At 41.1% G+C, this 25,666-nt stretch overlaps 1 protein-coding gene across 2 annotated transcripts in view; it reads left to right on the top strand.

Moving 5' to 3' along the window:
* The window catches only part of zswim6 (zinc finger, SWIM-type containing 6), a 55,545-nt gene extending 30,289 nt beyond the window's left edge, over positions 1–25,256 (top strand). The window contains exons 3-14 of one of the 2 annotated variants that reach the window (XM_035629703.2): positions 2,450–2,598; positions 2,719–2,869; positions 4,728–4,907; positions 6,089–6,265; positions 6,363–6,509; positions 8,399–8,536; positions 13,327–13,587; positions 13,931–14,066; positions 15,079–15,236; positions 17,337–17,500; positions 17,589–17,670; positions 20,843–25,256. In XM_035629703.2, coding sequence (XP_035485596.1) covers positions 2,450–2,598; positions 2,719–2,869; positions 4,728–4,907; positions 6,089–6,265; positions 6,363–6,509; positions 8,399–8,536; positions 13,327–13,587; positions 13,931–14,066; positions 15,079–15,236; positions 17,337–17,500; positions 17,589–17,670; positions 20,843–21,705 — 2,606 coding nt within the window. In that variant the 3' untranslated portion in view covers positions 21,706–25,256. The remainder of the gene's footprint in view (positions 1–2,449; positions 2,599–2,718; positions 2,870–4,727; positions 4,908–6,088; positions 6,266–6,362; positions 6,510–8,398; positions 8,537–13,326; positions 13,588–13,930; positions 14,067–15,078; positions 15,237–17,336; positions 17,501–17,588; positions 17,671–20,842) is intronic. The other variant, XM_035629704.2, reaches the window with a different exon arrangement.
* The last annotated feature ends 410 nt before the right edge of the window (positions 25,257–25,666 follow it).

Below are 25,666 nucleotides of genomic sequence, written 5' to 3'. Positions count from 1 at the left end.
TTTGTGCTGTCTTCACAGCATAAAAATGTCCTCACTGTGAGTAATACAAGCCTACAACAAACACTCTTGAATCAGGTCAAGTTTGACTTTAATGAATTGCAAGAACGTATGAAGCATGGAAGCGGACAAAGCTTGTTATGTTTCAACCACTGTTTTTTGGGGGGTTTTACATGAATATTAAGTACCACAAAGTACACACAGTGTGTTGCACATTGTATCCCAAAGACTAGAAACAAATTAATCACTCAAAGAGTGATGTGTACTGTATGTAAACACAGCAGTGTATCGCTATGCTGAAAGTACAAGGTGCACCTTTTGGTACTCTGTGTTCTACAAAAGAATACATCACATACACTGTGGGAATCATCACAGGCTTCTGAATGAGTTACTCAGTGGTGCTTTGTTGTTTATTGTTGCACAATTTGTAGTACTTTTGTTTTTCTTGTCCTGCCCACTGGTTAACACTAACTCACTAATGATAGTTTGAGCTGGTTTATGCACATCTCTGTGACTTGAAGGTAATTTCTGGTAGTTGCTAATATACTTATGTATATTTTTAATTTTAACCATTACTGCTTCAACAGATGCTTATGGGTTAATCTGCTAATTATTATATCAGTTCATCAATCAATCATTTTGTCTATAAAGGATAAAAATTGGCATTGTAATTTTCCACATTTCAAAACCTCCCAAGTTTTCTAGGTATAGGTAAAACATGGTGAATAAATATCTGAGAAACTGGGACCAGTGATTGTATATTGTAGATTAAAATATGACTAACAGAGTTAAGTGATAATTCAGATATTTGCTGGGGAACTCTCTTTATATCGACTCACTGTCTCAGCTCTACAGAACAGGGTAGATATTTTATGATACTTTTTGATACAGTCTGTGTTTCTTTGGGTACATGTTGTAGTACACTTTGCTGTGTTTTGTGTACTGTGGCAAAATATACAGGTAATGTAGTAAACAGTAGTATATTTTCAAATATGTTTTATAGTTTTGCTCGATTTTCTTTTGATCCTTGGTACAATGCAGCACCTTGTGTGTTATGATGCACGTTGTGTTACAGAACCTGTAATATTCCTCATTCCAGTTTGTTTACACATACACACTTTTCATGCAGTACAGTAACATGCAGTAGTAATACAGCAGTGCAATACTGCATACATATACATTTTATGTCTGTCTGAAGATGGTTGTCCTTGCAGCCTCTTTGCGTTTGTACACTCTTGCCTTAGGTTGCAGTTTGGCAGTTTTCTCTTGACTGCTTTTATGTACACTGGCAAATATTAGAAGCTATTTTTTCTGAAGTCTTATGGATTGTATCCTCCACGGTGACACAGTGTTCAAATTGAAGGATGTATTGTTCACTCCTATATGCTGGTTACTGTTGCAGAGTTTATGGTGTTGATCAGTGTTTGAGCTCAATCAGCGCTGCATTGAATCATTAGTGCATTAGAATTAAATCAGTGCAGACATAGTCATGTCTGGACTTCCAAGAAAAGACTATATACAAACTTTAGTTTATTTTATTTATTATATTTATATTTAAATGTCTGTTACTTCCTAACAGTTTAAATGATCAGTGGTGCAAAGTAACTAAGTACATTGTAAAGTACAAGTTTGAAATACTTTTCTGCTTCTTTATATCCTCCTACTCCACTACATTAATTTGAGAACTTCAGCTACTAGTTGCTTTGTGGCCTACATTCTGATTAATAACAGATTATAATCAGCATATAAATTATGATGCGTTGTTAGAAGTTAAAACTATATACCTTTCCAATTTCCACAGGAACATTGACAGGCTACCCAGCAGTTTATGAAATATTAATTTAGCCAAATAAACTGCACCATTAGCGTTATAAACATATGATCCATATGCATCAATACTTTTTAATCCAAATACATTGGAAAATATACTGAAATCAGACCGTTCTGCATGAGTAGTTTAGGTAAAATAAGAAAAGATAGTTTAGAACTATTAATTAGTATTTACATGATGGTAGAAACTATTTTACATGATATTTTTTATGTGCATCACATATTCATAACAAGATCTTCATCATCAATTAAAAAAAATAACATAGTCATGTATACAAAAGACTTAAGCTGTATATAAATTGTCATTCTTATTCATAGCCTTGACTCAATTGAGAGTTTTTACAGCTTCTGTTCTCGATATGTAATTATATTTTATGTACTGTATTTCATCTTGTGAAGTTTCACTCTGAGGTCATGTCACCAAATTTCTCAGGGATTTTTATGATAATAAACAACTCTGCCTCTTTTGAATGCAGGACTTGCTACTGCTCATTTTTACTTAAGCAAAAGATAGGAGTGGTTCTTCTGCACCTGAATGTAGACCTAATGTGATGAATCAGATCATTTGATTTTGATGCCATCTGGTTATGCGTTGCCAACTGATTTCTGTCACTCATTGCAGGAGCTCCAGATCCGACGGCGGGGGCCAGTGTGGATGATGAGAACTGCTGGCATCTGGACGAGGAGCAGGTGCAGGAACAGGTGAAGCTCTTTCTCTCGCAGGGTGGGTACCACGGCTCTGGGAAGCAGCTCAACTTACTGTTCAGCAAGGTAACATATGACCACGCACAATCCTCAGCCCGGCAAGCATCACACACTGTACTGTGGCACGTGTACGCCAGCCTTTACCCACAATGCCTCCCACCCACCCCCCACCACCCGTCTGTGCAGGTGAGGGAGATGCTGAAGATGAGGGATTCCAACGGCGCTCGCATGTTAACGCTGATCACAGAGCAGTTCATGGGCGACCCCAGACTGGTGCTGTGGAGGCAACAGGGAACCACCATGACTGACAAGTATAGACAGCTGTGGGATGAACTAGGTATAGTGTGACACACACACACACACACACACACACACACAGATTGAGAGTGTCAACTTGTCAACCCTTGAGTACCAGATTCAATCTTCAAACTCATTCTGTATCTAGTTTAATCTTCAACAATTTGCTGTATTTCATAAGTTCATCATTTGTTTTGAATGTAAAATGTTATTTTGTATGTAATCAAAGCTATCAGATAAATATAGTTTTAAGTAAAATATTAAATGTAGTGCAGTATAAGTAGAAACCCATGAAAAGGGTTACAAGATAAACCAGAGGGTTCGGGAGATGGTTAATATGACTATTTACAGTAATTATTTTGGATATATATTCAAACTATCTGAGGAGAATACCTTTTTTTGTTCGCAGTGCTAAAAACTCTAACTGCAAAAATGTAAAAACGTTAATATGAAGAGAACTAGTAACCAGGTCGTCTGCATGCTGCTCATTAACATTTAAATTCATAATAAAAACTGTTGTATGAAATGCTCAATCACAAATCTTCTACTTAATAAATCATGAATTAGCCTGCAGGTTTAAACCCCCACCCCCCCAGATTGTTGCTCTGCATTTAGTTTTCCCTCGTCGTCGTCCTCGGTTCAGCCTTAACAAAGAAACGGAGGATATAGCCTCTCTCCTCCTGTCCCCTTCCCCCACTCCTCAGCCTCCCTACCCTTTCACTTCCTCCTCTGTCTTCCCTTTCCCCCCCATCACTTCACCTCCTTTTCTTTTCTTCTCCTGTTTCATGTTGTCATCTGCCGTCCTTTATTTATCCCTTTATCTTCCATTCTTCACCCAGTGTCCTCATGTGTTCAGCAGGCAACGCAGGTAGTATCGGCAACAATTAGTCAACTCATTCATCAGTTGATGATGATTATGGTAATTGATAAATTCATTGATTTACTTCTCAAGTTAAAGTAACAAAAGAAAAAGGTTTAAAAATCAGCAAATTATTTCCTATATTTAATGGCTGTGAGAATTTGGTGCTTTTTCTTGTCTTATAATATACAAATTGTACGTTTCTTGGTTTTTGATGTCTGCTCGGACACTCAAAATGCAACTGACGAACATTTTTGACTTAATTCTTTTTTTCTAAAGTGCATTGCAAAAAATAAAAAAAGTGACTAATGGTGAAAATACCGGCAGATGAATCAATAGTGACAAACCATCATTAGTTGTAGACGTGCAAATTGCTTCTGCATCATGCAGCTGCATCATGCAGCTCTTCTTTACATCAGGTGGATGGAAAGGTTTCAGTTGTATCTGTGCTGCCAACGTCATCGATAACTCCTCTGGAAAAGATCGGAGAATTATGGCGACGGTGGATTTTTCTTTTCATCTTATGCATACGCATGTTTATTTGGGTCAGTCAAATGGACAAGAACTAACTGTGCTGTTAGTGGGGTTCACACTTGAAGCTGCTGCCATCAGGAGTGTGTGTCAGACAAGCAGACGGGAGGTGGACTTGTGCATAGACTGATACATTTTGACATCTGCTTTTTAGCATATGTGCCTAATATTACAGTATTAATAATACAAGAATGGCATGCAGTAAAGCAGTCCCCTCAAATCCAATCAAGCCGCACCAATTTCACACACTCATAGACGTCTGTCCTCTAAACGTTTCCTTAAAAATGATAAATCCCGACATTTCAGCACGTTGTTCTGTTTGTCAGGTTGTTTTTGTCTGTAAATGAATTGTCTTTGTGTACTTTTGTTTGCCTTAGATTGCTCCTTGTATCTAGTTTTGATAAAAACCCAAACTGGAATAATATTTTCACAATAATCAATAGCACAGGTCTTCCGCTGCAGGACAACAGCAGTTTTTGTCTAACTGTGTGCTTGTGTGTCTCTGCAGGGGCTCTGTGGATGTGCATCGTGTTGAACCCCCACTGTAAACCCGAGCAGAAAGGTTTCTGGCTTCGACAGCTTCGCAGGTGGAACAGGATAGACGTCTGCCCCTTGGAGGATGGTAACCATGGCAGCGAGCTGACCAATCTGACCAACGCGCTGCCCCAGGGTCCCCCCGGCAACCCAGGTGAGATGGTACCTGGCTGAAGCCGAAACGCTGTCTCTTTTTTATTTTATTTTCCCCCCCAAATCCTCTCCCACATCACATATGTGGCTCAGGACGTAGAGCCGTTTGTCCACCAACCCGAAGGTTGGCGGTTCGATCCCAACTCTCGCCAGTACACATGCCGTTGTGTCCTTGGGCAAGACACTTAACCCTAACTTGCCTCTGACGGCTCTTCCGACAGTGCATGAATGAGTATGAATGTGACAGAAAAATGCGTGGTAAATAGCAGCGCTGTATGGATATGTGTGAATGGGTGAATGTGACTTTCCTGTAAAGCGCTTTGAGTGGTCTATATGACTAGAAAAGCGCTATATAAATACAGTCCATTTTACCATATTTTCTCATCAGAACATTCCTCTCTGTGTCTCCTCCTACCTCCTCCTCCGTTCCGTTGTTGTATGAATGCTGGAGAGTCTTCTTTCTCCCCCTCCCCTCTGTTTTAATCAAGTCTCCTTCTATCAATCTCGTGCCTGCAAGTGGTATTACCTTTGTAGTGCACGGCTAATGGAACGAGCCTAATAACATGTTTTTTCTGGGCCTGTATTCCTGTGTCTGCTTCCACTGTTGGTTTGTTCCACAGAGTGAAGAACCAGACACCCGAGCATTTCTATTTGTGTGTAATAAAGATGTTCAGAACGAGCAGTGTTACTATGACTGCTCTTTCTCTGTAACGGCTCTTGTGGTGTTATTAACATTTTCAATTCTGCTACGACAGCGGTTTTGTAAGTCAGTGACATTCTAATATTAATAGATTTTGTCACTCCTATTATAATTCTTTGGCTTGTATTTTCTTGTTTTTTAAAGCTTAAATTCCAATTATGATCATAAACATTGGCATTTTGTTGTTTTTTTAACTTTTATATTTTTTCATTATTTTGTAAAAAAATTAATTGAAGTATTCTGAATTACATATTAGCAGTTACTGTTTGTTATTCACCACTGACAATGAGGATTACGATGCTATGCAGTTAGAGTTATAGAGTTATGACTTGGAGGAGGAGCATGGTTTTCACCTGCATGCACCTGTCCCTATCTCCTCAGACAATGCTAGTCCCGCCCCCGTGCCCCTCACAGTCTGAAAAGCTCTGTGCTGCCATGTTTGCATAAAAACTTCCTGACATTCTGTTGTTCCACTCTCTCAGACTCACTCACTCGGCCTCACCGGACCGTGTTCACGCGGGCAATCGAGGCCTGCGACCTGCACTGGCAGGACCCCCACCTGCAACACATTCTCATGGAGGACCACTACACCCACTACTGTTACCATGACAACCTAGACAGCTCCCTCTTCGACGGCCGAGGGTGGCCCCTGTGGCACGGTGAGAGAGCGGGGACACTCTGTGGTTCAAGGTGTGAGCAAGTTCAATCAATAAAAAGTCTTGAAATGTCTTTTCTTCTTCTTCTTCCATCCGGCAGAGCATGTCCCCACTGCCTGCGCCCGAGTGGATGCCCTGAGATCACACGGTTACCCCAAGGAGGCGCTCAGGCTGGCCATCGCCATAGTCAACACACTGAGGAGGCAACAGCAGAAACAACTGGAGTTCTTCCGCACTCATAAAAAAGGTCAGTTAAACCTCCATCAGGAGGAAGAGGATGAGCCTCTGTTGCTCTTCATCAGGTCTCCTTCCTTTATTTTCCCCCATTGAAGGGTTTTGGGGAGAGTTTCTACCTGATTGAATGCTCAGTACTGTTCAGTACGTTGAGACAACTGTGTGTTATTTGGCAAAATTAATATAACTGATGAAAATCAAATGATGCCATTCACATATATAAGTTCTGTATTTAGGCCCATAACCCCTCCAGTCACAAGTATATAAAAATAATCTGCTATGCCTAATAATTAGATTATTTTGGGGGTAAATAACATTATTTACCCCCAAAAAAAGTAATTTAAAAAACCCCTCTGAAATGGGGTTGGAAACCACCCACTCTTTTTCCCTCATTGAGGAATTATGAGACTATGAATATTCATGATATGCAAATAACATAGGTTTGTGCGCTCCGCCCACCACAGCTGCTCACGCTAGGTTGACCGGTGGAAGAATGTGCGCAACAAGATGGCTAGCTGCAACATCGGCAAGATTCAGCCATAAAACTTTCACAAACTGCTAATGATTACTGATGTTCAATATTTGCATATTGAACATCGATTGGTTTTCTGTATTTGTTGACGTACCAAATCTAGCTTGCCAGGATTCAAATTGCAGAGAAGTGCAGAGAAATCTCCTACTCCAAGAGAGGAATGTGAAAACACCTCTATAGTGACAAAAAATTGTCCCTATAGTCAACGTCAGACATTTTAGAGGATGGAAACAGAAGAAAAACACTTTTTTGAGTGGAGGAGGACTTTAAGTATTATTAATAATAAAGAAGATGTATCCTGTGTGGCATATATAAGACTTTGTGCCCCTTGAGAAACACCACACTTAAGCATGATTTAGGTTTTTAAACTTTCTCGCCCATTCATAAACTACATTGTACTGGTCCTCAGAAATCATCACTGAGACTCCACCAGCCATGTTTTGCACAGAAACATTTAATATTAGGCTATTAGCTTTCATATATTCATAATTTCATATTAAGTGGTAGCAGGAGCCTCTACTCACCAATAATACATTAAAACCATCATTATTTATATGATGAGTTAGAAATCCGTTTTAGCTTAAAATGTCTGTATTTTAATATTTGTGCTAAAAGCTACATGACCATTAAAAGCAATAAAAGACATTAAGTGAAGACTCAAACCTTGTGGGGGGTCCCATGCTTGCTTTAAAACACTAAAAATATGTTTTCTGATTCATAAAACCTTCACTGATCTATTATATTATATCAGTCGCTTTAAAAAAATCTGCTCCAGACGCGTTTGAAGACACAAATATTCTGCTTGGAATCATGTCTGATCTGGTCCTTTTACAGAGTCTATGAATAATGCAAATTTTTTTCACTTCAAAAGTTTAACAGCTGGACACAAGATGTCTCCGACTTCCCTGGAAAGTCTCTTCTCAGTGTTACAGTATGTGCACTGGAGGTTTCAAGTTTCTATACTTCTCTCTCATGCAAGTTGCATATTGGACCAGGATTTGGCTTCCAGATTAGTGATAATCTCACAATCTCGCTGCTGCCTCCACATCTTAAACTTTGTAAGACAAGCGGAGAAACTTTCCTCCCTTTCAGCACATGGATGTGAATACCAGTGAAGCAACAACAAAGAAGGAAATCAAATCAAAGTTTGCTTTGCCGCTTTGTGCCCAGTCTCCTTATACTCATCAGAGTCACACCACAGTGTGTAAATGGTTAAGTGTGTGTGTGTGTGTGTGTGTGTGTGTGTGTGTGTGTGTGTGTGTGTGTGTGTGTGTGTGTGTGTGTGTGTGTGTGTGTGTGTGTGTGTGTGTGTGTGTGTGTGTGTGTGTGTGTGTGTGTGCGCGCGTTCGTGTGTGTCTGTGTCACTGCAGAGCTGCTCCATAAAGGCATAACATCAGTTACGAACATGGACGGTTGGGTGGGCCACCCTCTGGACCCCATCGGCACACTGTTCAGCACCCTGATGGAGATGTGGCAGGGCAGTGAGGACAGAGTCCTCGACTTCTCAGGTACATACACAACATGTGAAACAGAGAATGTGTCTCTGTTTCAGTTGACCGTTCGTCAACTAGTGCCACGTGTAGCAAGATGGCCCCAGTCTTTTTGGCGATTCGTCTTCCACGGGCGCTCTGTTTTACGTTTGTTACAGCCCTGTTTTTATGCATCTATCTGGATGTGTCTGCCCTACTGTGCTATGATCGTCAAGCCCTGTTTAACATTCGCGACCGAGATCTCCCTGAGGTTCGGGCAGCTAGACCCGAACCAGGAGATTGGACCAAACCTCCCCCTCCCATGCTGTCAGGTATCCCAGTTTACCTGCGCCGCATGCCCGCGGCCCCTCCTCGCAAGAAGCGCTCCAGGAGACGAGGAAGGAGGGGAGGTCTGCTGGTGAAACTTAAGATCCAACTGCTCCGTCCTGTTGTCGCTGCCTCGCCTGTTACTCCTGCTGAAGCCTTCCTCGACCGTGATGCTGCTAAACTGCCTCGTCCACCGTTGCTTCCAGCCCCTCAAGCTGTCCCGACAACGTTGACCGGACCGTGTCGTACTCAAGTCCCAACTCGACGGCGTTCCCTGCGTAGGTGCAGCCGTGGTGTTGACCACACCAGCCTACGCCTGTTGAAGCTCACCGGACCATCGGCTGGCGACGAGCTAACCCTCCAGATGGCCTTTATAAACGTGCGGTCCCTGGCGAGCAAAACTTTCATACTTAACGACTTTTACATCTCCTGGGAGCTGGACTTTCTGTTTCTGTGTGAGACCTCGGTCTCTACCGGCGAAAACACGCCGTTCTCTGAACTCCTTCCACCGGACTGTAACTTTTTTAATTCCCCCCGAGCGACTGGGAGGGGTGGAGGTGTGGCCTCTGTTTACAAGTCGTTATTTCACTGTCGCTGGTTTTGCTAGCTTTGAACTGCAACTGTTTGAAATAATTCTGTCTTCCCCCGTCTTGTGTGCAGTGGTGTACCGCCCACCTAAATTCAACAAAGACTTCATCCATGACTTTGCTGATTTTTTATCTGGGCTTATGGTAAAATATGATCACATAACAATAAGTGGTGATTTTAATGTCCATGTTTGTTGTGAGTCACAGTCTCTGACCCAGGACTTTTTGAACCTCCTGGACTCATTCAATCTTAAGCAAGCTGTCACCGGCCCAACTCACGAAAAGGGTCACACACTAGATCTCGTGTTATCCTATGGTGTTTCTGTCTCTGTAAACGAAATCTGTGCCATGTCTTTCTCCGATCACTCCCCAATTCTGTTCACCGTGTCAGTCCCATGCTCAGGTAGTACCCCAAGTGTCTCCAAACGGGTCTCGCGCATGCTTAACTCCTCGACTGCTGGGCAATTTTCAGCCGCTTTCAATGACTCCCCCTTGAGTAGTAGGCCGTCACTGGGCTTTAGCTCTGAGTATACTGCTGATGAGCTTCTTGCTATGTTCTCATTAGCTTGCACTGGCATTCTGGATTCCGTTGCCCCTTTCAAGCCCAAACGCACTAAAGCACAGTCAACACCATGGCTCAACAATGCAACGCGCGACCTCAGACGCACCTGTAGGCAGTCTGAGCGCAAGTGGCAGAAGGACCGCCTTCACGTGTCCCTCCAAATCCTCCGAAGTTGCTTGGCGGATTACCACCGAGCCATTAAAACCGCCAAATCAAAGTACATTTCCTCCCTGGTCTCCAGAAACAGTCACAAACCCCAGATCAAAAAGATTGCAGCACTCAGGCCTTCTGATACCTCTGCGACCCCACTTCCCGCCCCTCCCCCCTCCCCCAGCTAGCTGTTCTCGAGCAGTTTGAGCCTATTACCCTATCCTCCCTCTTTGATGCAGTCAGACATCTGCAGCCCTCCAACTGCCCCTCTGACTGTCAACCCTCCCGTCTACTCAAGGATGCTACAGTTTTCGACACAGTTGCCCCCTTCCTTCTACTGTTGATCAACATCATCCTCTCCTCTGGTTGCGTCCTGGCTGCCTTCAAGCATACCATGGTGCAGCCACTACTAAAGAAGCCAAACCTTGACCCCTCTATCCTCTCAAACTTCAGGCCTATCTCCAAACTACCCTTCCTGTCTAAAGTCCTTGAGCGAGAAGTTTATGTCCAGCTGAAATCCTTTTTAACTAACAACAACATTTATGAGAAATTCCAGTCTGGCTTTAGAACAGCCCACAGCACAGAGACTGCTCTCCTGAGAGTCCTTAACGACCTGCTCCTAGCTGCCGACTCAGGTAGCCCTGTGATCCTGGTGCTTTTAGATCTTACAGCAGCCTTCTACACGGTGGATCACAGGATCTTGCTGTCTCGACTCGAGCAGCACGTAGGCATCAAAGGCACAGCCCTGAAGTTCTTTCAGCTCTACCTGGCCGACAGGACCTTCTCTGTCCAGCTTGGAGATTCCACCTCTTCTGTTGCCCCCCTCACCTGCGGGGTCCCTCAAGGCTCAATACTAGGTCCCATTCTATTTCTGTTATACATCTTACCCCTAGGGGAAATCCTGGTCAAACACAACATCTCCTTCCACTGCTTTGCTGACGACATCCAGCTGTATCTCCCCCTAAGGGTTGATGGGCAGGCTGCACTCCATCCATTGCTTGACTGTCTGGCTGACATCAAGGCATGGATTGGTGCAAACTTCCTCAACCTCAATGACAGTAAGACAGAGATCATTGTTTTTGGCAAATCATCTCCGGCCTTCTCCACCGATGCCCTGGGCCCTCTCGCCTCTAACATCAGGCCTTCTGTCAGAAATCTTGGCGTGATTTCTGACAGTGCCTTCAAGCTCAAGCAGCAGGTCAGTGCAGTAGTTAGGAAAAGCTTTTTCCACCTGAGAACCCTAGCTAAGATCAAATCCTATCTGCCCCAGAGTGATCTAGAGAGAGTCATCCATGCCTTCATAACATCTCAACTGGACTACTGTAACGCTCTATACACCGGCATTGATCAATCACAGCTCCGCTGCCTGCAGTTGGTTCAGAACTGAGCTGCCCGACTCCTCACCTGCACAAAAAAACGCGAACATATCACCCCGGTCCCCGCATCACTCCACTGCCTCCCCATCCGCTACCGCATTGATTTTAAACTTTTACTGACTGTTTACAAATCCCTCCATGGTCTGGCCCCCACGTACCTGGCTGATCTTCTCCACCACCACATCCCCTCCAGAGCACTACGGTCAGCTGACCAACTGTTGTTGGAAGTGCCCAGGTCCAGGCTAAAAACCAGGGGGGACAGAGCCTTTGCAGTAGCGGCCCCCAGACTCTGGAACTGCCTCCCCCTGCACATCCGTGCAGCCCAGTCTCTGAATATTTTTAAGTCCCATTTAAAGACCCACCTCTTTTCACTAGCCTTCGATTAGTGTCTCCTTTTTTTAAGTGCCAGTGCATAGTGTTCCCCGGTTACCTTTTAAATTTTCTTTTTGCTTTACTTTACCTATTGTATTATTCTTTGTTTATTGCACTTAAGCACTTTCTTGTGAAGCACTTTGGTGCGGCTCAGCCGTCTGTAAATGCGCTATAGAAATAAAATTGGCTTGACTTGACACATGCACAGGAACATGTACACACCCATTATGTAGGCAAGGCAAGTTTATTTATGTAGCATGGAAAAATTGCAACATTGAAATACAAAGTAAAATAATTAGAAGCCTTTATGGTGAAGGAAATCACAGGGTAGGAGGCCAAGATGGTTTGTGTGGATCTTAGGTTCAGCCAAAGGCTGTGCAGAGCATGAGAGTTTTTGGTTAGTTTAAAGTAAAAGTCTTGCTTTCAAGATTGTACTTCAGCATAATTGGTTAAATGTACAAAAATATTAAAGTAAAAGTATCTGACAGGTGCCTCGTTTTTGCTTGTCGCTTCTGAATGTTTAGTTTGAACTACATCTCAAACAACTGTATTTTGAAACCATGGAATTGGGAGATGATTGACACTAGTTAGTTTTTTTCCTACCTGGTTGGGTCTCAACTGGTTATTGAAATGAAGCTGTGACAAACTAAGAGAGGAATTGTTTAACTACTCTCCGACATCTGTCATGTGACAGGGAGCTTAATTTTTTTTAAAGGAGTCACAAGCCAAACAGGTTGGGGACACTGATGTAGTCATTAATAATACACTGTATTGTGTAAAAGTAACTGAAGTGACTGGGTCATCCTGTGCTAGCTGAAGGGCCCGTCAGGCACCAATCAGCAGTGATGACACAGACGTGCTGATTAGCCGACAGTCATCCTCCAAAAAACAACACTCCAATTAAAATGCATATATTATGCAGGGAGCTGAGCTCGACCAATCACAACACACTGCAGCCAGTAAGGGCATGGTCACGTCAGATAGACTCTTATTTTCTCTTGTCAAGTAGGTGAACAACATGTCAGTCACCGTGTGACTTTTCAATTAAGTCTTTTCTATTTATATCTGATAGAGGGAGAGAGAGCATGTCTGTGTGCGTATTTATTAGGGAGCGTTAACCCTCCTGAGATGAACTGTGAGGTCTGCCAAGACAAACCATTAAAACACACAGTTACCATCCCCAGGAGAATACACACTCTGGGAAAAAAAGGAGCACCAGAATGAACAAATAGATCAATAGATCTATCAGTGCTCTGCTCAGTCCATAGCCCAAAGGGAACATTCTCTTCCCCAAGCCATCTCTCACACTAGGGGATGGGGGTGTATATTTGATAAAATATTTTCTTTTTGTTCTTTACCAATGCCCATGGTGTCAGAAAAAACACTAAAGAGATAAAATGAATGTATTTCACCAACTCTGATCCAGATCTGCCCCCCTCTCTGCTGCACCCCCAGGCTCGCTAGGACCAGGGAAGATTATGGAGCATCCTGTTTTCCAGACGCAGCATTTCCTGGAAGATGGAGAGTCGTTTGTGTCGCTGGCTGTGGAGACGGCCCTGATTGGTTTGGGGCAGCAGAGGGTGATGCCGGACGGCCTCTACGCCCAGGAGAAAGTGTGTCGCAACGAAGAACAGCTATTGGCCAAGCTCCAGGAGGTCGACTTAGACGACTTGTTGGTGAAAATCTTCCAGAAGCAAGCCGTTTTCCTGCTAGAGGGTGAGTGAGACTGAAGCACCTGCTGCTTCTTTTCTTTGTCTTTTCATGGTAGTAAACCAAACATTGTGGGGTTTGCAGACAAAAGCCTCTGTTCCTTTTTGGTGGTTGACAAACGTGATATTAAAGATAAAGTTATATTCATTCTGATACACAGCCGAGTTGTGCTGTTCAGATCGGTGTGCGTTTGTTAAATCAGTGGTATCATGCAGGGAAATATCTGGCACCCACGGTCACAGTTCAGTCACGTGAGCTATGGTGCTGTGATCGTTGATTTTACATTGATCTCACCCCAAATTGACTCTGTACAGACCGAACTGATCCTTGTACCATGTTTTTCCTCCAGCTGGTCCTTACAGTGGTCTGGGAGAATTACTCTACAGAGAGAGCGTGCCCATGCACACCTTTGCCAAGTATCTCTTCACCTCGCTACTACCTCATGACGTCGAACTGGCATACACAATTGCACTGAGGTCCATGAGGTGAGTAATCTGGACTGAGGCCTGAAACGGAGTGAAAAAGACGTGTTTACTCTGGAACATCTCAGCGGCGTTTTTAACAGCGACAGGCCAAAATGCCCCTGGATGCAATTAGATAGACTTACAACCAATCACAGCAACGCAACAGCAATTTGTTCCAAATCCTGTTGGCACGATGGTAAACACATGTTTCTTATTCATAAACGCTGTGCTGCGCCTGTTCTGCTTCTAGAGTCTGTTTAATATAATCACATTAGCGACAGCCATCTTGGTTGTCAATGGTAATGCTTCGGCGGTGCTCCTCTCAGTCATTGTATCAAATGTGCCTTGTTTAGATAAATGGATGGAAATCTATCTGAAAGAGGGAAAATGGGGAGGGGGGAGCAGATAAATATGGTCTGGCTGATTGGTATGGTTCCAGGCTGAGATGATACAGATGTGAAGAAGGCAAATTCAGGAGCTATCTGGGGCACTGTTTAATGACAAAACCTCCTTTTGCTGGAATATTCACTTATAATAATAATAATATTACATTTTATTTATAGAGCTTTTCATTGCTAAAAGCAATCTCAAAGTGCTAAATAATACAACACTGCTGAAAACAAGTTTTATAAAAATGTGTGAATAAAAAATACTCACTGTTTCCTCCCTGACCACCACTTGAAAACTTTATTTCCTCTCACCAAAATTAGACCCCTTGGATTTTTAGACTGTTAATCTTTATATATATAAACTCTTTGTATCAGAGCAGCTCTAGCTGGATATAAGTGTGTTGGGAGGAAAAAGAAACTGAGCTGTAATTTTTGAACCTTCCCTATTATGGCCTGAGGCAAAGATCCAGATGAGTTTATTTGTGCAGACACAAAAAAGGAAAACTATTGATTGATTCTGTAACCGGAGCTTTGTTCTCTCATAACTTCTTTACCCCTATGAAATGTTCTGCTCTGAGTGGACAGATCAGCTCCTGTGCGATGATGTCTCTCGATCTGTGTCTAATTAAGTTCTCTGTGCTCAGATTGCCAGTCCTGGAGTCCACGGCCCCGTCTGGTGACCTGTCCCGGCCTCACCATATAGTGTCGGTGGTGCCCAACCGCTACCCACGCTGGTTCACTCTCAGCCACATAGAGACCCAACAGTGTGACCTGGCGTCCACCATGCTCACTGCTGCTAAAGGTACAAACAAACAGAACTGTTATGTCAGTGGCAATGTCCGTTTGTATGGCATAGACAAATCTCTTGTTATAAGAAGAATCTTTTTTTGTCGTAATGACCTACACTCACTTTGCATTTTCTTTGGCACACCCCTCGTTAAAACTGATGCTTTCTACTACAATGTTCGGTTTAACTGTTTGAGATGTGTTGAATCAACTTCGTTCTCGTTTTAGAGGCTGTAGAGTTTGATGCTGTTGAAGTATATTGCATTTTAAAGAGAGGGCGTCTTTTCTTTAGCCAAGAAACAAAATAATTCACCAGCACAGGCACCTTCCAAACTGATAATATACACTGCGTGCACAATTATTAGGCAAGTGAGTATTTTGACCATATCATAATTTTTATGCATATATTCCAACTCCAACCTGTATAAACTTGAGTGCTTAATGGATTTGAGCATATCAGGTGGTATTTGTGTAATAAGGGAGGGTGTGCCCTAAGGAGATCAACATCCTATATCAAGGTGTGCATAATTATTAGGCAGCTTCTTTTCCCTAGGCAAAATAGGCCCAAAAAGAGATTTGACTGACTCTGAAAAGTCAACAATTGTAAAAATCTTTCAGAGGGATTCAGCACGCTTGACATTGCAAAGATATTGGGGCATGATGACAGAACTATCAAACGTTTTGTTGCAAAAAGTCAACAGGGTCGAAAGAAACGTGTAGAGAAAAAAAGACGCAAACTAACTGCCAAAGATTTACGAAGAGTCAAGCGTGAAGCTACTAGGAACCCATTGTCCTCCAGTGCTGGCATATTCCGGAACTGTAACCTACCTGGAGTACCCAGAAGTACAAGGTGTTCAGTGCTCAGAGACATGGCCACGGTAAGGAAGGCTGAAAAACGACCACCATTGAACAAGACACATAAGTTGAAACGTCAAGACTGGGCCAAGAAATACCTGAAGACAGATTTTTCAAAGGTTTTATGGCGGATGAAATGAGAGTGACTCTTGATGGACCAGATGGATGGGCCTGTGGCTGGATCAGTAATGGGCACAAAGCTCCACTTCAATTCAGACGCCAGCAAGGTGGAGGTGGGGTTCTGGTATGGGCTGGTATCATTAAAGATGAGCTAGTTGGACCTTTTTGGGTTGAAGATGGACTAAAAATCAACTCACAGAACTACCGCCAGTTTTAGAGGATACTTTCTCCACACAGTGGTACAGAAAAAAGCCTGCATCTTTCAAGAAGACCATGATTTTTGTGCAGGACAATGCTCCATCACATGCATCAAAGTACTCCACTGCATGGCTTGCCAGTAAAGGCCTTAAAGATGACAGGAAAATGACATGCCCCCCTTCCTCACCTGACTTAAACCCTATTGAGAACTTGTGGGCTCTTATTAAACAGGAGATTTACCATGAAGGAAAACAGTACACCTCTCTGAACAGTGTCTGGGCGGCTGTGGTTGCTCCTGCACGAAAAGTTGATCGTCAACAGATAAAGAAATTGACAGACTCCATGGATGGAAGGCTTGTGACGGTTATTGAAAAGAAGGGTGGCTATATTAGTCACTGATTTTTTTTTGGGAAATGTTTATTTGTATATTTAGAGTTGTTTGTTCATTATTTTCACTTTAACAGATGAAAATAAACAAGCGAGATGGGAAAATATAAATTTTTCATTTAGTTGCCTAATAATTCTGTGCACCAATATTTGCCTAATAATTCTGCACACCGAGATATTCTCTTAAGTAAGACAAAACTTCACTTTTACTTTCTTAAATATTCATGTTTGAGCTTTATTAACATTTGGATTGAGCGAGAGCGCTGTAGTTGTTAGATAATAAAATTAATCCTCAAAAATACAACTTGCCTAATAATTGTGCATGCAGTGTATTTAAAGTCCTCCTCCACTCAAATAAGTGTTTTTCTTGTCTTCTGTTTCTGTCCTCTAAAATGTCTGACATTGACTATAGGGACTTGTATCTGAGCAAATTCTGTCAGTATAGAGGTGTTTTCACATTCCTCTCCTGGATGTGACTTGAATCAACACCTCAAACTGTTGAAACACAAACTCAATAATCAAATATCATATCACTGGCTGTGTTTTGTGTTTACAGGCGATTCTCGTAAGCTCCAAACAGTGTTAGAGTCCATACAGAAGAACATCCATTCCTCATCCCACATCTTTAAACTGGCCCAGGATGCCTTCAAAATTGCCACCCTCATGGACAGCCTGCCAGATATTATACTGCTCAAAGTCTCCCTGGAGCTGGGCCTTCAGGTAAAACGTGTGTGCGCACGCACACACACACACACACACACACTCTTCATACCATGCAGACTCTGAGCTAATCCCATGTTTCTCACAGGTGATGAGAATGACCCTGTCTACCTTGAACTGGCGGAGGAGGGAAATGGTGCGATGGCTCGTCACTTGTGCTACTGAAGTTGGTTAGTTTGTTTTTTCCCCCAAAAAAATCCATTAACTCTCACACGGCACATGTGCAGACTACGGCAATAACGGTGGCAGCAGGGGTGGGGCCTTAGCTAAAATCTGATCGGCCCCTGAAGTCGCTTGACTCTTAAACCTCACATACTGGGGCACTTCAGTATTTTATGTGTTATACAGTTATACTTACTGTATGCATTTAGTTTTCTTTGTTGTTGAGTTAGGGGGACAGATTCGTAGCAGACACTACTACATTATTTTTATTGTTTGGAATGAAAACCTCCAGCTGAATTTTTTATGTCTTAAATGTGCACTTAATGGCTTCACACATGATATTCAGCATGATGTATGCATTTCGTTTTCTTTGTTGTTGAGTTAGGGGGACAGATTCGTAGCAGACACTACTACATTATTTTTATTGTTTGGAATGAAAACCTCCAGCTGAATTTTTTATGTCTTAAATATGCACTTAATGGCTTCACACATGATATTCAGCACCCTCAGCTGCTGGCGAAACAGTTAGAAGACTAATGAGCAGCATTGTTCCTTGGTTGCTGTGTGTAGCTGGTTAGTCCAAGTATTCTGTTCTAACACAAACTATAGCAAAACATATTCTACAAGCAAAACAAGTTTGATTTTTGCTCTGTTGTTCATATTTTCAAACAAGACTGAAGGCTTTTAGATGAAGAGTTGTAACGTTTACTCAGATAACGTGTTTGGCTGGTGCCAATTGTAACTGAATTTCCAGAAAAAAGATACAAAAATGTACGTCCATCCACTATTGTTATTTAAATATTTGGAGTTTGTTTGAGATGAATGCAATTTTGCTGAAATAAATAAAACATTCTTTGTGATATTCCAGGTTCTAATTAGGAACATAATAGGTGGATAGAAACACATTAGACACCGTCTAATCCATTTGATATACTTTTGGGGAAAGGTGATATAAAGAAAAAACAAGACCTTCTTGAGTTTCTGAAAATGTGTCTTTCAACAGCTCCTGGCTTCAATATGCAGGGAAATCCAAAGCTTGACAGGACTACTGTACGTAGCTTTGCTTTGGGGAGTGGATCAGCATAGGTCAATTACAAATAACTTAGAACTTAGACTTTTGTAGAGATGTGAGAGATTTTTTGAGAAACACCAGGTCAGTAAGACCTAAAAGTGGATTTCGAAAGCCCCTCAGCAGGGGGAAGGAATGACTGGCAGAGTAGTAATTATGGAAGATTATGGGGGTGATTAAGTGGGCCTTATGTTTTGACTCGAATATTGAAATCCAGCAGCTGATTTCCCTGAAGTGGACAGGAAGCGGGGTCCAGAGGGGAAAACCCCTCCTCCCAGAGGATTTCTTGTGAATGTAGGGGAGTGACAAGGGGTCCCTGTTTCTCTGAGCAGAGTTTGAATGGATTCATTGAGAGCATGCCAGTTGGTGATGTAGAGTGGGGCCAGGCCTTTTAATGTCACTTCATTAGAAATGAAAATCAAATTAGGAGGTAAAAAGCCATTGTAAGACCAGTATTTTTTACCTTAAAAAAAAAAAAAAATATCCGTTCAATTGTATGCTTAAGGATGTATTTTTACACTGCTTTAGTTTGCCGCCAGATAGCCATTTAAGTTTGCACTTTTTTTTTCAAGCTTACTTCGGCCACGTATTAGTGGGCCAACTCGCTAGCTTTGAGTGGAACAGCTGATTGGCTGAGTGATACTCTGCTGCTCTGCACCGGCGCTAGTTGGTGCAGTAATAAGGTAACATTTTAAATATGCATAAGTAACTCATACAACTCCACGTCAAAATCGCTTAACTATCCCTTTAAAAAGAGGTACTCGATACTTCAGATGGAGTTGTTCCATTTGGTGTAAAGCCGTTTGTTTTCTCTTTGAGGCTGTGGATATTAACTGAGGGACATAGCAGGAGTGCAAGGTGGACATTTTGCCATTAGACAATACAGTATATACTCAGTGTAAAACTCTTACTCTCCCACTTTCATACATATAACGGGAAACGCACAAACTTACACGAATTGACAGTTCTCAGCTTCTGCAGACATAATAGTTTTATACACATCAATACCATGTGTTGCTTTCAGGATATACAGTCTTTTGTTGGAATTCTGGAAATATTTCTTGGTACCATTCAGTGAAAGAAAGGATTAAGTCTTGAATAATTATATCTGTGATGCTTCTGTTAACAAAAAAGGATGCTGTTTTAGATATCAGTCAAGCAAATAGAGGTTCCGGTTGAAAATAAGGATTTTTAGTAATATGACCTGTGCATTCAGGGTGGAAGTTATATTTGAATGTCCTCAGGGACTAAAAGGAACATTGTAAAAGCAGTAAAGAATTTACATTAATAATTAAAAAGCTGGTTACATTATCTAATTGTCAACGATACCAACGTCAACGTCTGTTGCACTCTGCAAAAGCTCTTTGGTTCCCAATGAAATCTAAATCTTTATATGGCTTACATATATAGAGATAATTTCATAAAAAAGTAAGTACTCTGTGTTTGAGTTTAGTAGAAACAAAAGTAATTGTGCATTTGTTGGGGACTACTTTTATTGGTGTGTATGTGTGACAGCATAACCATTAGTCATCCAACATGACAGAAACAAGACCCCCGTATAGTGGGTGCGACACACTCACTGCCTGTCACATTACAGCTCATACAGGAGATGGTTCCCTGAAATGTCCATATATTAAGCTGATAGATATCTGGAAACTTCGGCGAGGCCTCAGTGAGTCACTTTGACCTTGATGGTTTTATTGGAAATCTGTAGTTCACAGGAGAGAATCTGTGCTCAAAGTTAAAAAGATGCTATTAAACAATAGTATCTGAATTTAAATACTTCCTTTGTGTAGATTCTACATTGATTCCATTATTTACATTTAAATATTCATTATTACAAACTTCAGTCTGAAGAAAAAAATGCAATTAGTTTATTTTTTAATCAATAAATAAATAAATGTGTTTAATTAATTAATTAAAAACAATTGTTAGTTGTATGGGTTTTGTTGAAAAATACACAACCAAATGGTAATGGTAAGCATGTCAAATTAAAAAGGTAGACGACCTAAAATTGTACCTTGGTGTATACCATAATGAAATTTAAACAGGGTAGAAGACTTCAATACAAATTTGATTCTTTACTAAGATTTGTTTGCTTTTCTGTCTAGGTGTGTTTGCACTCGACAGTATCATGCAGAGCTGGCTCAACCTCTTCACCCCCACTGAAGCCACCAGTGTTGTGGCTAGCACGGTCATGTCCAACAGCACCATCGTCCGCCTGCATTTGGATTGCCATCAGCAGGAGAACCTGGCCAACTCTGCTCGCACCCTGGCCCTGCAGTGTGCCATGAAGGACCCCCAAAACTGTGCCCTGTCAGCTCTGACACTTTGTGAGAAGGATCATATTGCCTTCGAGACAGCCTACCAGATTGTACTAGACGCAGCCGCTACAGGAATGAACTACACACAGCTGTTTACAATAGCACGTTACATGGAGCACCGTGGTTATCCTATGAGAGCGTACAAACTAGCAACATTAGCCATGACTCATCTGAACCTCAGCTACAACCAAGACACACACCCAGCCATCAACGACGTGCTCTGGGCATGTGCACTCAGCCATTCGCTGGGGAAAAACGAACTGGCAGCTGTCATCCCCCTGGTGGTGAAGAGTGTGAAATGTGCCACCGTCTTGTCGGACATTTTGCGGCGGTGCACATTAACGACACCAGGCATGGTGGCACTACACAGTCGAAGGAACTCTGGGAAGCTGATGTCTCTGGACAAGGCTCCACTCAGGCAGCTACTGGATGCCACTATCGGGGCCTACATCAACACGACTCACTCTCGGCTGACGCACATCAGCCCACGCCACTACAGCGAGTTCATCGAGTTCCTCAGTAAAGCCAGAGAGACGTTTCTCATGGCACAAGACGGACACATCCAGTTCACTCAGTTCATAGACAACCTGAAACAGATATACAAGGGCAAGAAGAAACTGATGATGCTCGTTCGAGAAAGATTTGGTTGAAAGACGATCAAAAGACCATATTGCCCTTTTTTACTTGACTCCTTTTTTATCCTTTCTAACTTGAAGTGAAGATCCACTTAAAACAACATTCACATATCTTATTCCTATGATTTGGGACTGCTGGGTCTAATGTGATAATGGACTACAGGAATGTGATTATATGCACATCACGTAAAGGTGCAAGGCTGTGTAAAAAGCTGCATCGATGAGAAAAGGTAACTGCTGAACACAGACTACAAACCACAACATTTATTGAAAAAAAGAAAAGAAAAACTTTTTATCTTTGTCAGGTCAAAATGCTTAAATGGATAACACACCCATATACATATAACAAAGAACATGGTATGATATATCAAAGGTATTTCAAAGCAGTTAATAATGCAAAACATTGAAAATGTTAACATTGATTAAAAGAGGAAGACATGTCTCATAAATAAATAGTACGCTTGGGTAATGTATATTTTTTCATTTCCTTACGCCCTCCCAAAATTTTGCCACCATGAAATTTTATATTTCATGATTTGTTGACGATATTAATAATGAATTAATTTTGAAGTAGTCATTGTCCAGTTACTTGGATACATCTTCCTGGGATTAAGGGTGTTAGGCCTATTTCATGTTTTAGCACTGTGGATAAAGATAAATACACAATAGCCAAAAACTTGCCAACCATTTCTACCTCTACCTCTAAATATTGTTGGCCATTGTAAATCCCTTTTTGCAAGGAAATTTATTTCAACTTTAAACTACCTTTTTCATCAATACTACACAAAATGTATCTTTCACATTACTCAATATTTTATTGCCAAACACATGAAATAGAAGTAGGATATATCAATAAAAATATCCCAATATCACCCAAGCCTTGCAAACATATGCATTGTACTTTAGAGTGGATGGTTGAGGACATGACAAGAAGAAGTTATACCCTGACCAAATCGAAATTTGAAGAGTTTTGACCTGACACATTTTTAGACGAGGATGGAAACGTATGCATAAAGGTTGTGACTTGGAGTAAATGTGCAGTGTCTTTCTAATCTAACATGATAATTAACAATTTCCTGAAGGGAGATAATTAGACTGTATCAAGCGTCAGCATTAGCACAGACAGGTCTTAGTGTGGGAAGACTAATCAGACAGACCAAAATCATAGGATTGAAATATTAAATATGCTTTAAGGGTACATTTTCTCAAAAAAATTAATAAGTTGGAAATGAAGGGGGAAAAAGTCTGTAGACCCTGAAGCAACACATGGTATTGATGTGTATAAACTATTATGTCTGCAGAAGCTGAGAACTGTCAATTTGTGTAAGTTTGTGCGTTTCCCTTTATATGTATGAAAGTGGGAGAGTAAGAGTTTTACACTGAGTATATACTGTATTGTCTAATGGCAAATTGTCCACCTTGCACTACTCCTATGTCCCTCAGTTAATATCCACAGCCTCAAAGAGAAAACAAACGGCTTTAAACCAAATGGAACAACTCCATCTGAAGTATCAAGTACCTCTTTTTAGAGGGATAGTTAAGTGATTTTGAAGTGGAGTTGTATGAGTTACTTATGCATATTTAAAATGTTACCTTATTACTGCGCCAACTAGCGCCAGTGCAGAGCAGCAGAGTATCACTCAGCCAATCAGCTGTTCCACACAAAGCTAGCGAGTTGGCCCACTAATACATGGCCGAAGTAAGCTTGAAAAAAAAAGTGCATACTTAAACGGCTGTCTGGCGGCAAACTAAAGCAGTGTAAAAGTACATCCTTTAGCATACAATTGAACAGATATTATTATTTTATTTTTTTAAAGGTAAAAATATGTTTTTCGGCGGTCCCCTCTGCAACAGTGGGACTCAGACTTTCGCTACTTCCACTTCTCTTCCTAACTCCGTAAAATGACATTGCTGATCACCATCTCCATAAGGTAACATTATCTATGCATAAGTAACTCATACAACCCCACACTGAAGTATACCTTTAAGGACCCAGCTTTACCCAAGCCTCAACCATCTGCTCAATAAGGTGATAGAAAAAATCTAAATAGATGATAAAAATTCATTAACTGGGTCGATGTGTTCCTGCCCTCTTCAGGCTGATTATTTTGGCTTTTCAGTGTTGTCTCAAACGTTCAATATGCTTCATTTACAGACCATTTGCGTTAAGCAAACAACAACAAACTGTCAAAGTGCTTGCCCCTGTTGAAACTTTTCAACTGTCAACAGCATTCTCAGGGATTTCTGTAAAAACAAAAAAAAAGAAGACAAAAAAAGAGAACAAAAGCATTTTAATGTGCTGTATATATGAAAGTATACGTCTGAATATTGAAAAAAAAATGATATGTTAACTAATTTATGACAGAATATTCTATGTGGGGCACAATTCTTGAAGCTGCAGTACTTTTGGTTTTTGAAACAAGAAAAAAAAATATATCAGAAGGACTTCAACATGTCCGCCTTGCATCGCATCAGGGGCCAGTGGAAACAGAAGACACACAAAGTACATGCTGCCAAGTTTTACTCTGCAGACATGTTAAGATCTGCAGCAAACTAGCCACAAAGAAGACGGGAAGCGGACATGCTCAATGTGTTTTCTTCTGAATACAGAAGTGTATTGAGGGTGGTCAGAGAGAGGACTGTGGCGCCAGCAGCTGCTGCGACACTCCAGTTGACAGAAAGCTGCCCTCATGTCTCCTCCTGCAGTGTCCATGCCTCCTCTACTGACATCTAAACATATTCAGGACAGAAAAATGAGTCCTGTATTCTGCAACTAATTTTACCGAAGACTAGCAGTAAATTACAACTATGTTTTAAAGAAATGACCACACGTTTTGGCTAATTTGTCGCGCTTTATTAGGGTCTGCAAATTCCAATTTATTTCCAGATAACGTCTTGGTAAGATTCCTAGAAGAACCATTTAATTTGCTGGTAATTATGGGTAAAATAGAGAGTCAAGTAGTGAAAACTTTCCCAATTTCAACACCTTTTTTGAAATGATTCGCAATTTTTTTTTAGGTAATTACTAGGAAAGCTTCCCTGGAAACTAGCTGTTAAATACAGAGCCCCTAAAAAAACCATTACAGAAAGTTGCTTTATACTGTAGGCTTTGACTGTTCCACTTTTTTTCTTTTTTCTATTTCTCCTCTTAAATTGTTTTAATTTCTCTTTAGAATTCGTCACACAAGAGCCTTCTTTATTGCCTTGGCTTAATGCTTTAAAATAACCAAATGGGAGTTTGAACTACCAAAACTTTTTCATAGGTCAGCTGACTTTTGGTTACAACTTTTTATTGTCTTTTCATTTTTAGTTTGACTGTATTCTGTGCTTAAAAAGCTTGTGTTGTCTCTTAGAGGTCTATTGGTAGCTCCTATGTTTAAAAGCGAATTATACTCCCTTTTATTTATTACGTTAGGTAAAGGATTGTACAACCCTGTCGACATGCTCATGAAGTTGAAACTAAGATTTGATACACTGATCGATTTATTTATGTAACTAAATCACTGTTTTATAAACTTGTTAATGAATCAACATTTTGTTTGGATTAAATTAGTTTTTTTACAACAGGGGCCACGTCCGTCTAATTTCTTATTTAAGTTCTTGTTTGTGTCTTTCAGCGGCTTTGGTTTTTCTTTGTGAGAAGTTGCCACCTTTGAGTTGACAATTTTGAATTATAAGTTAATAGATTCTGAAACATTACTTCTATTTCTAAAGGAATTTCTTTTGATTAATGTATTAATTACAGGATTTTAGGATTGTGAAATATTTTCATCCCATCATCCATGGGTAACAGATATATGTTACTTAAATAATGATGCCTCATTATTACGGTAGATACAGAAAAGTCATTAACAGATCCTCTGAATGTCTATTATGAAGGAAAAACTTAAAAAGACATGAGGCATTCCTGAAATGGAAGACATGATTACTACTTTCTAAATAAAAAAATTTTTTTTAAATGCGGCGCACACATTCA

Source organism: Scophthalmus maximus, chromosome 1 (genome assembly GCF_022379125.1).
Source record: "Scophthalmus maximus strain ysfricsl-2021 chromosome 1, ASM2237912v1, whole genome shotgun sequence".
Lineage (NCBI taxonomy): Eukaryota > Metazoa > Chordata > Actinopteri > Pleuronectiformes > Scophthalmidae > Scophthalmus > Scophthalmus maximus.
This window is presented reverse-complemented; position numbering and strand designations above follow the sequence as displayed.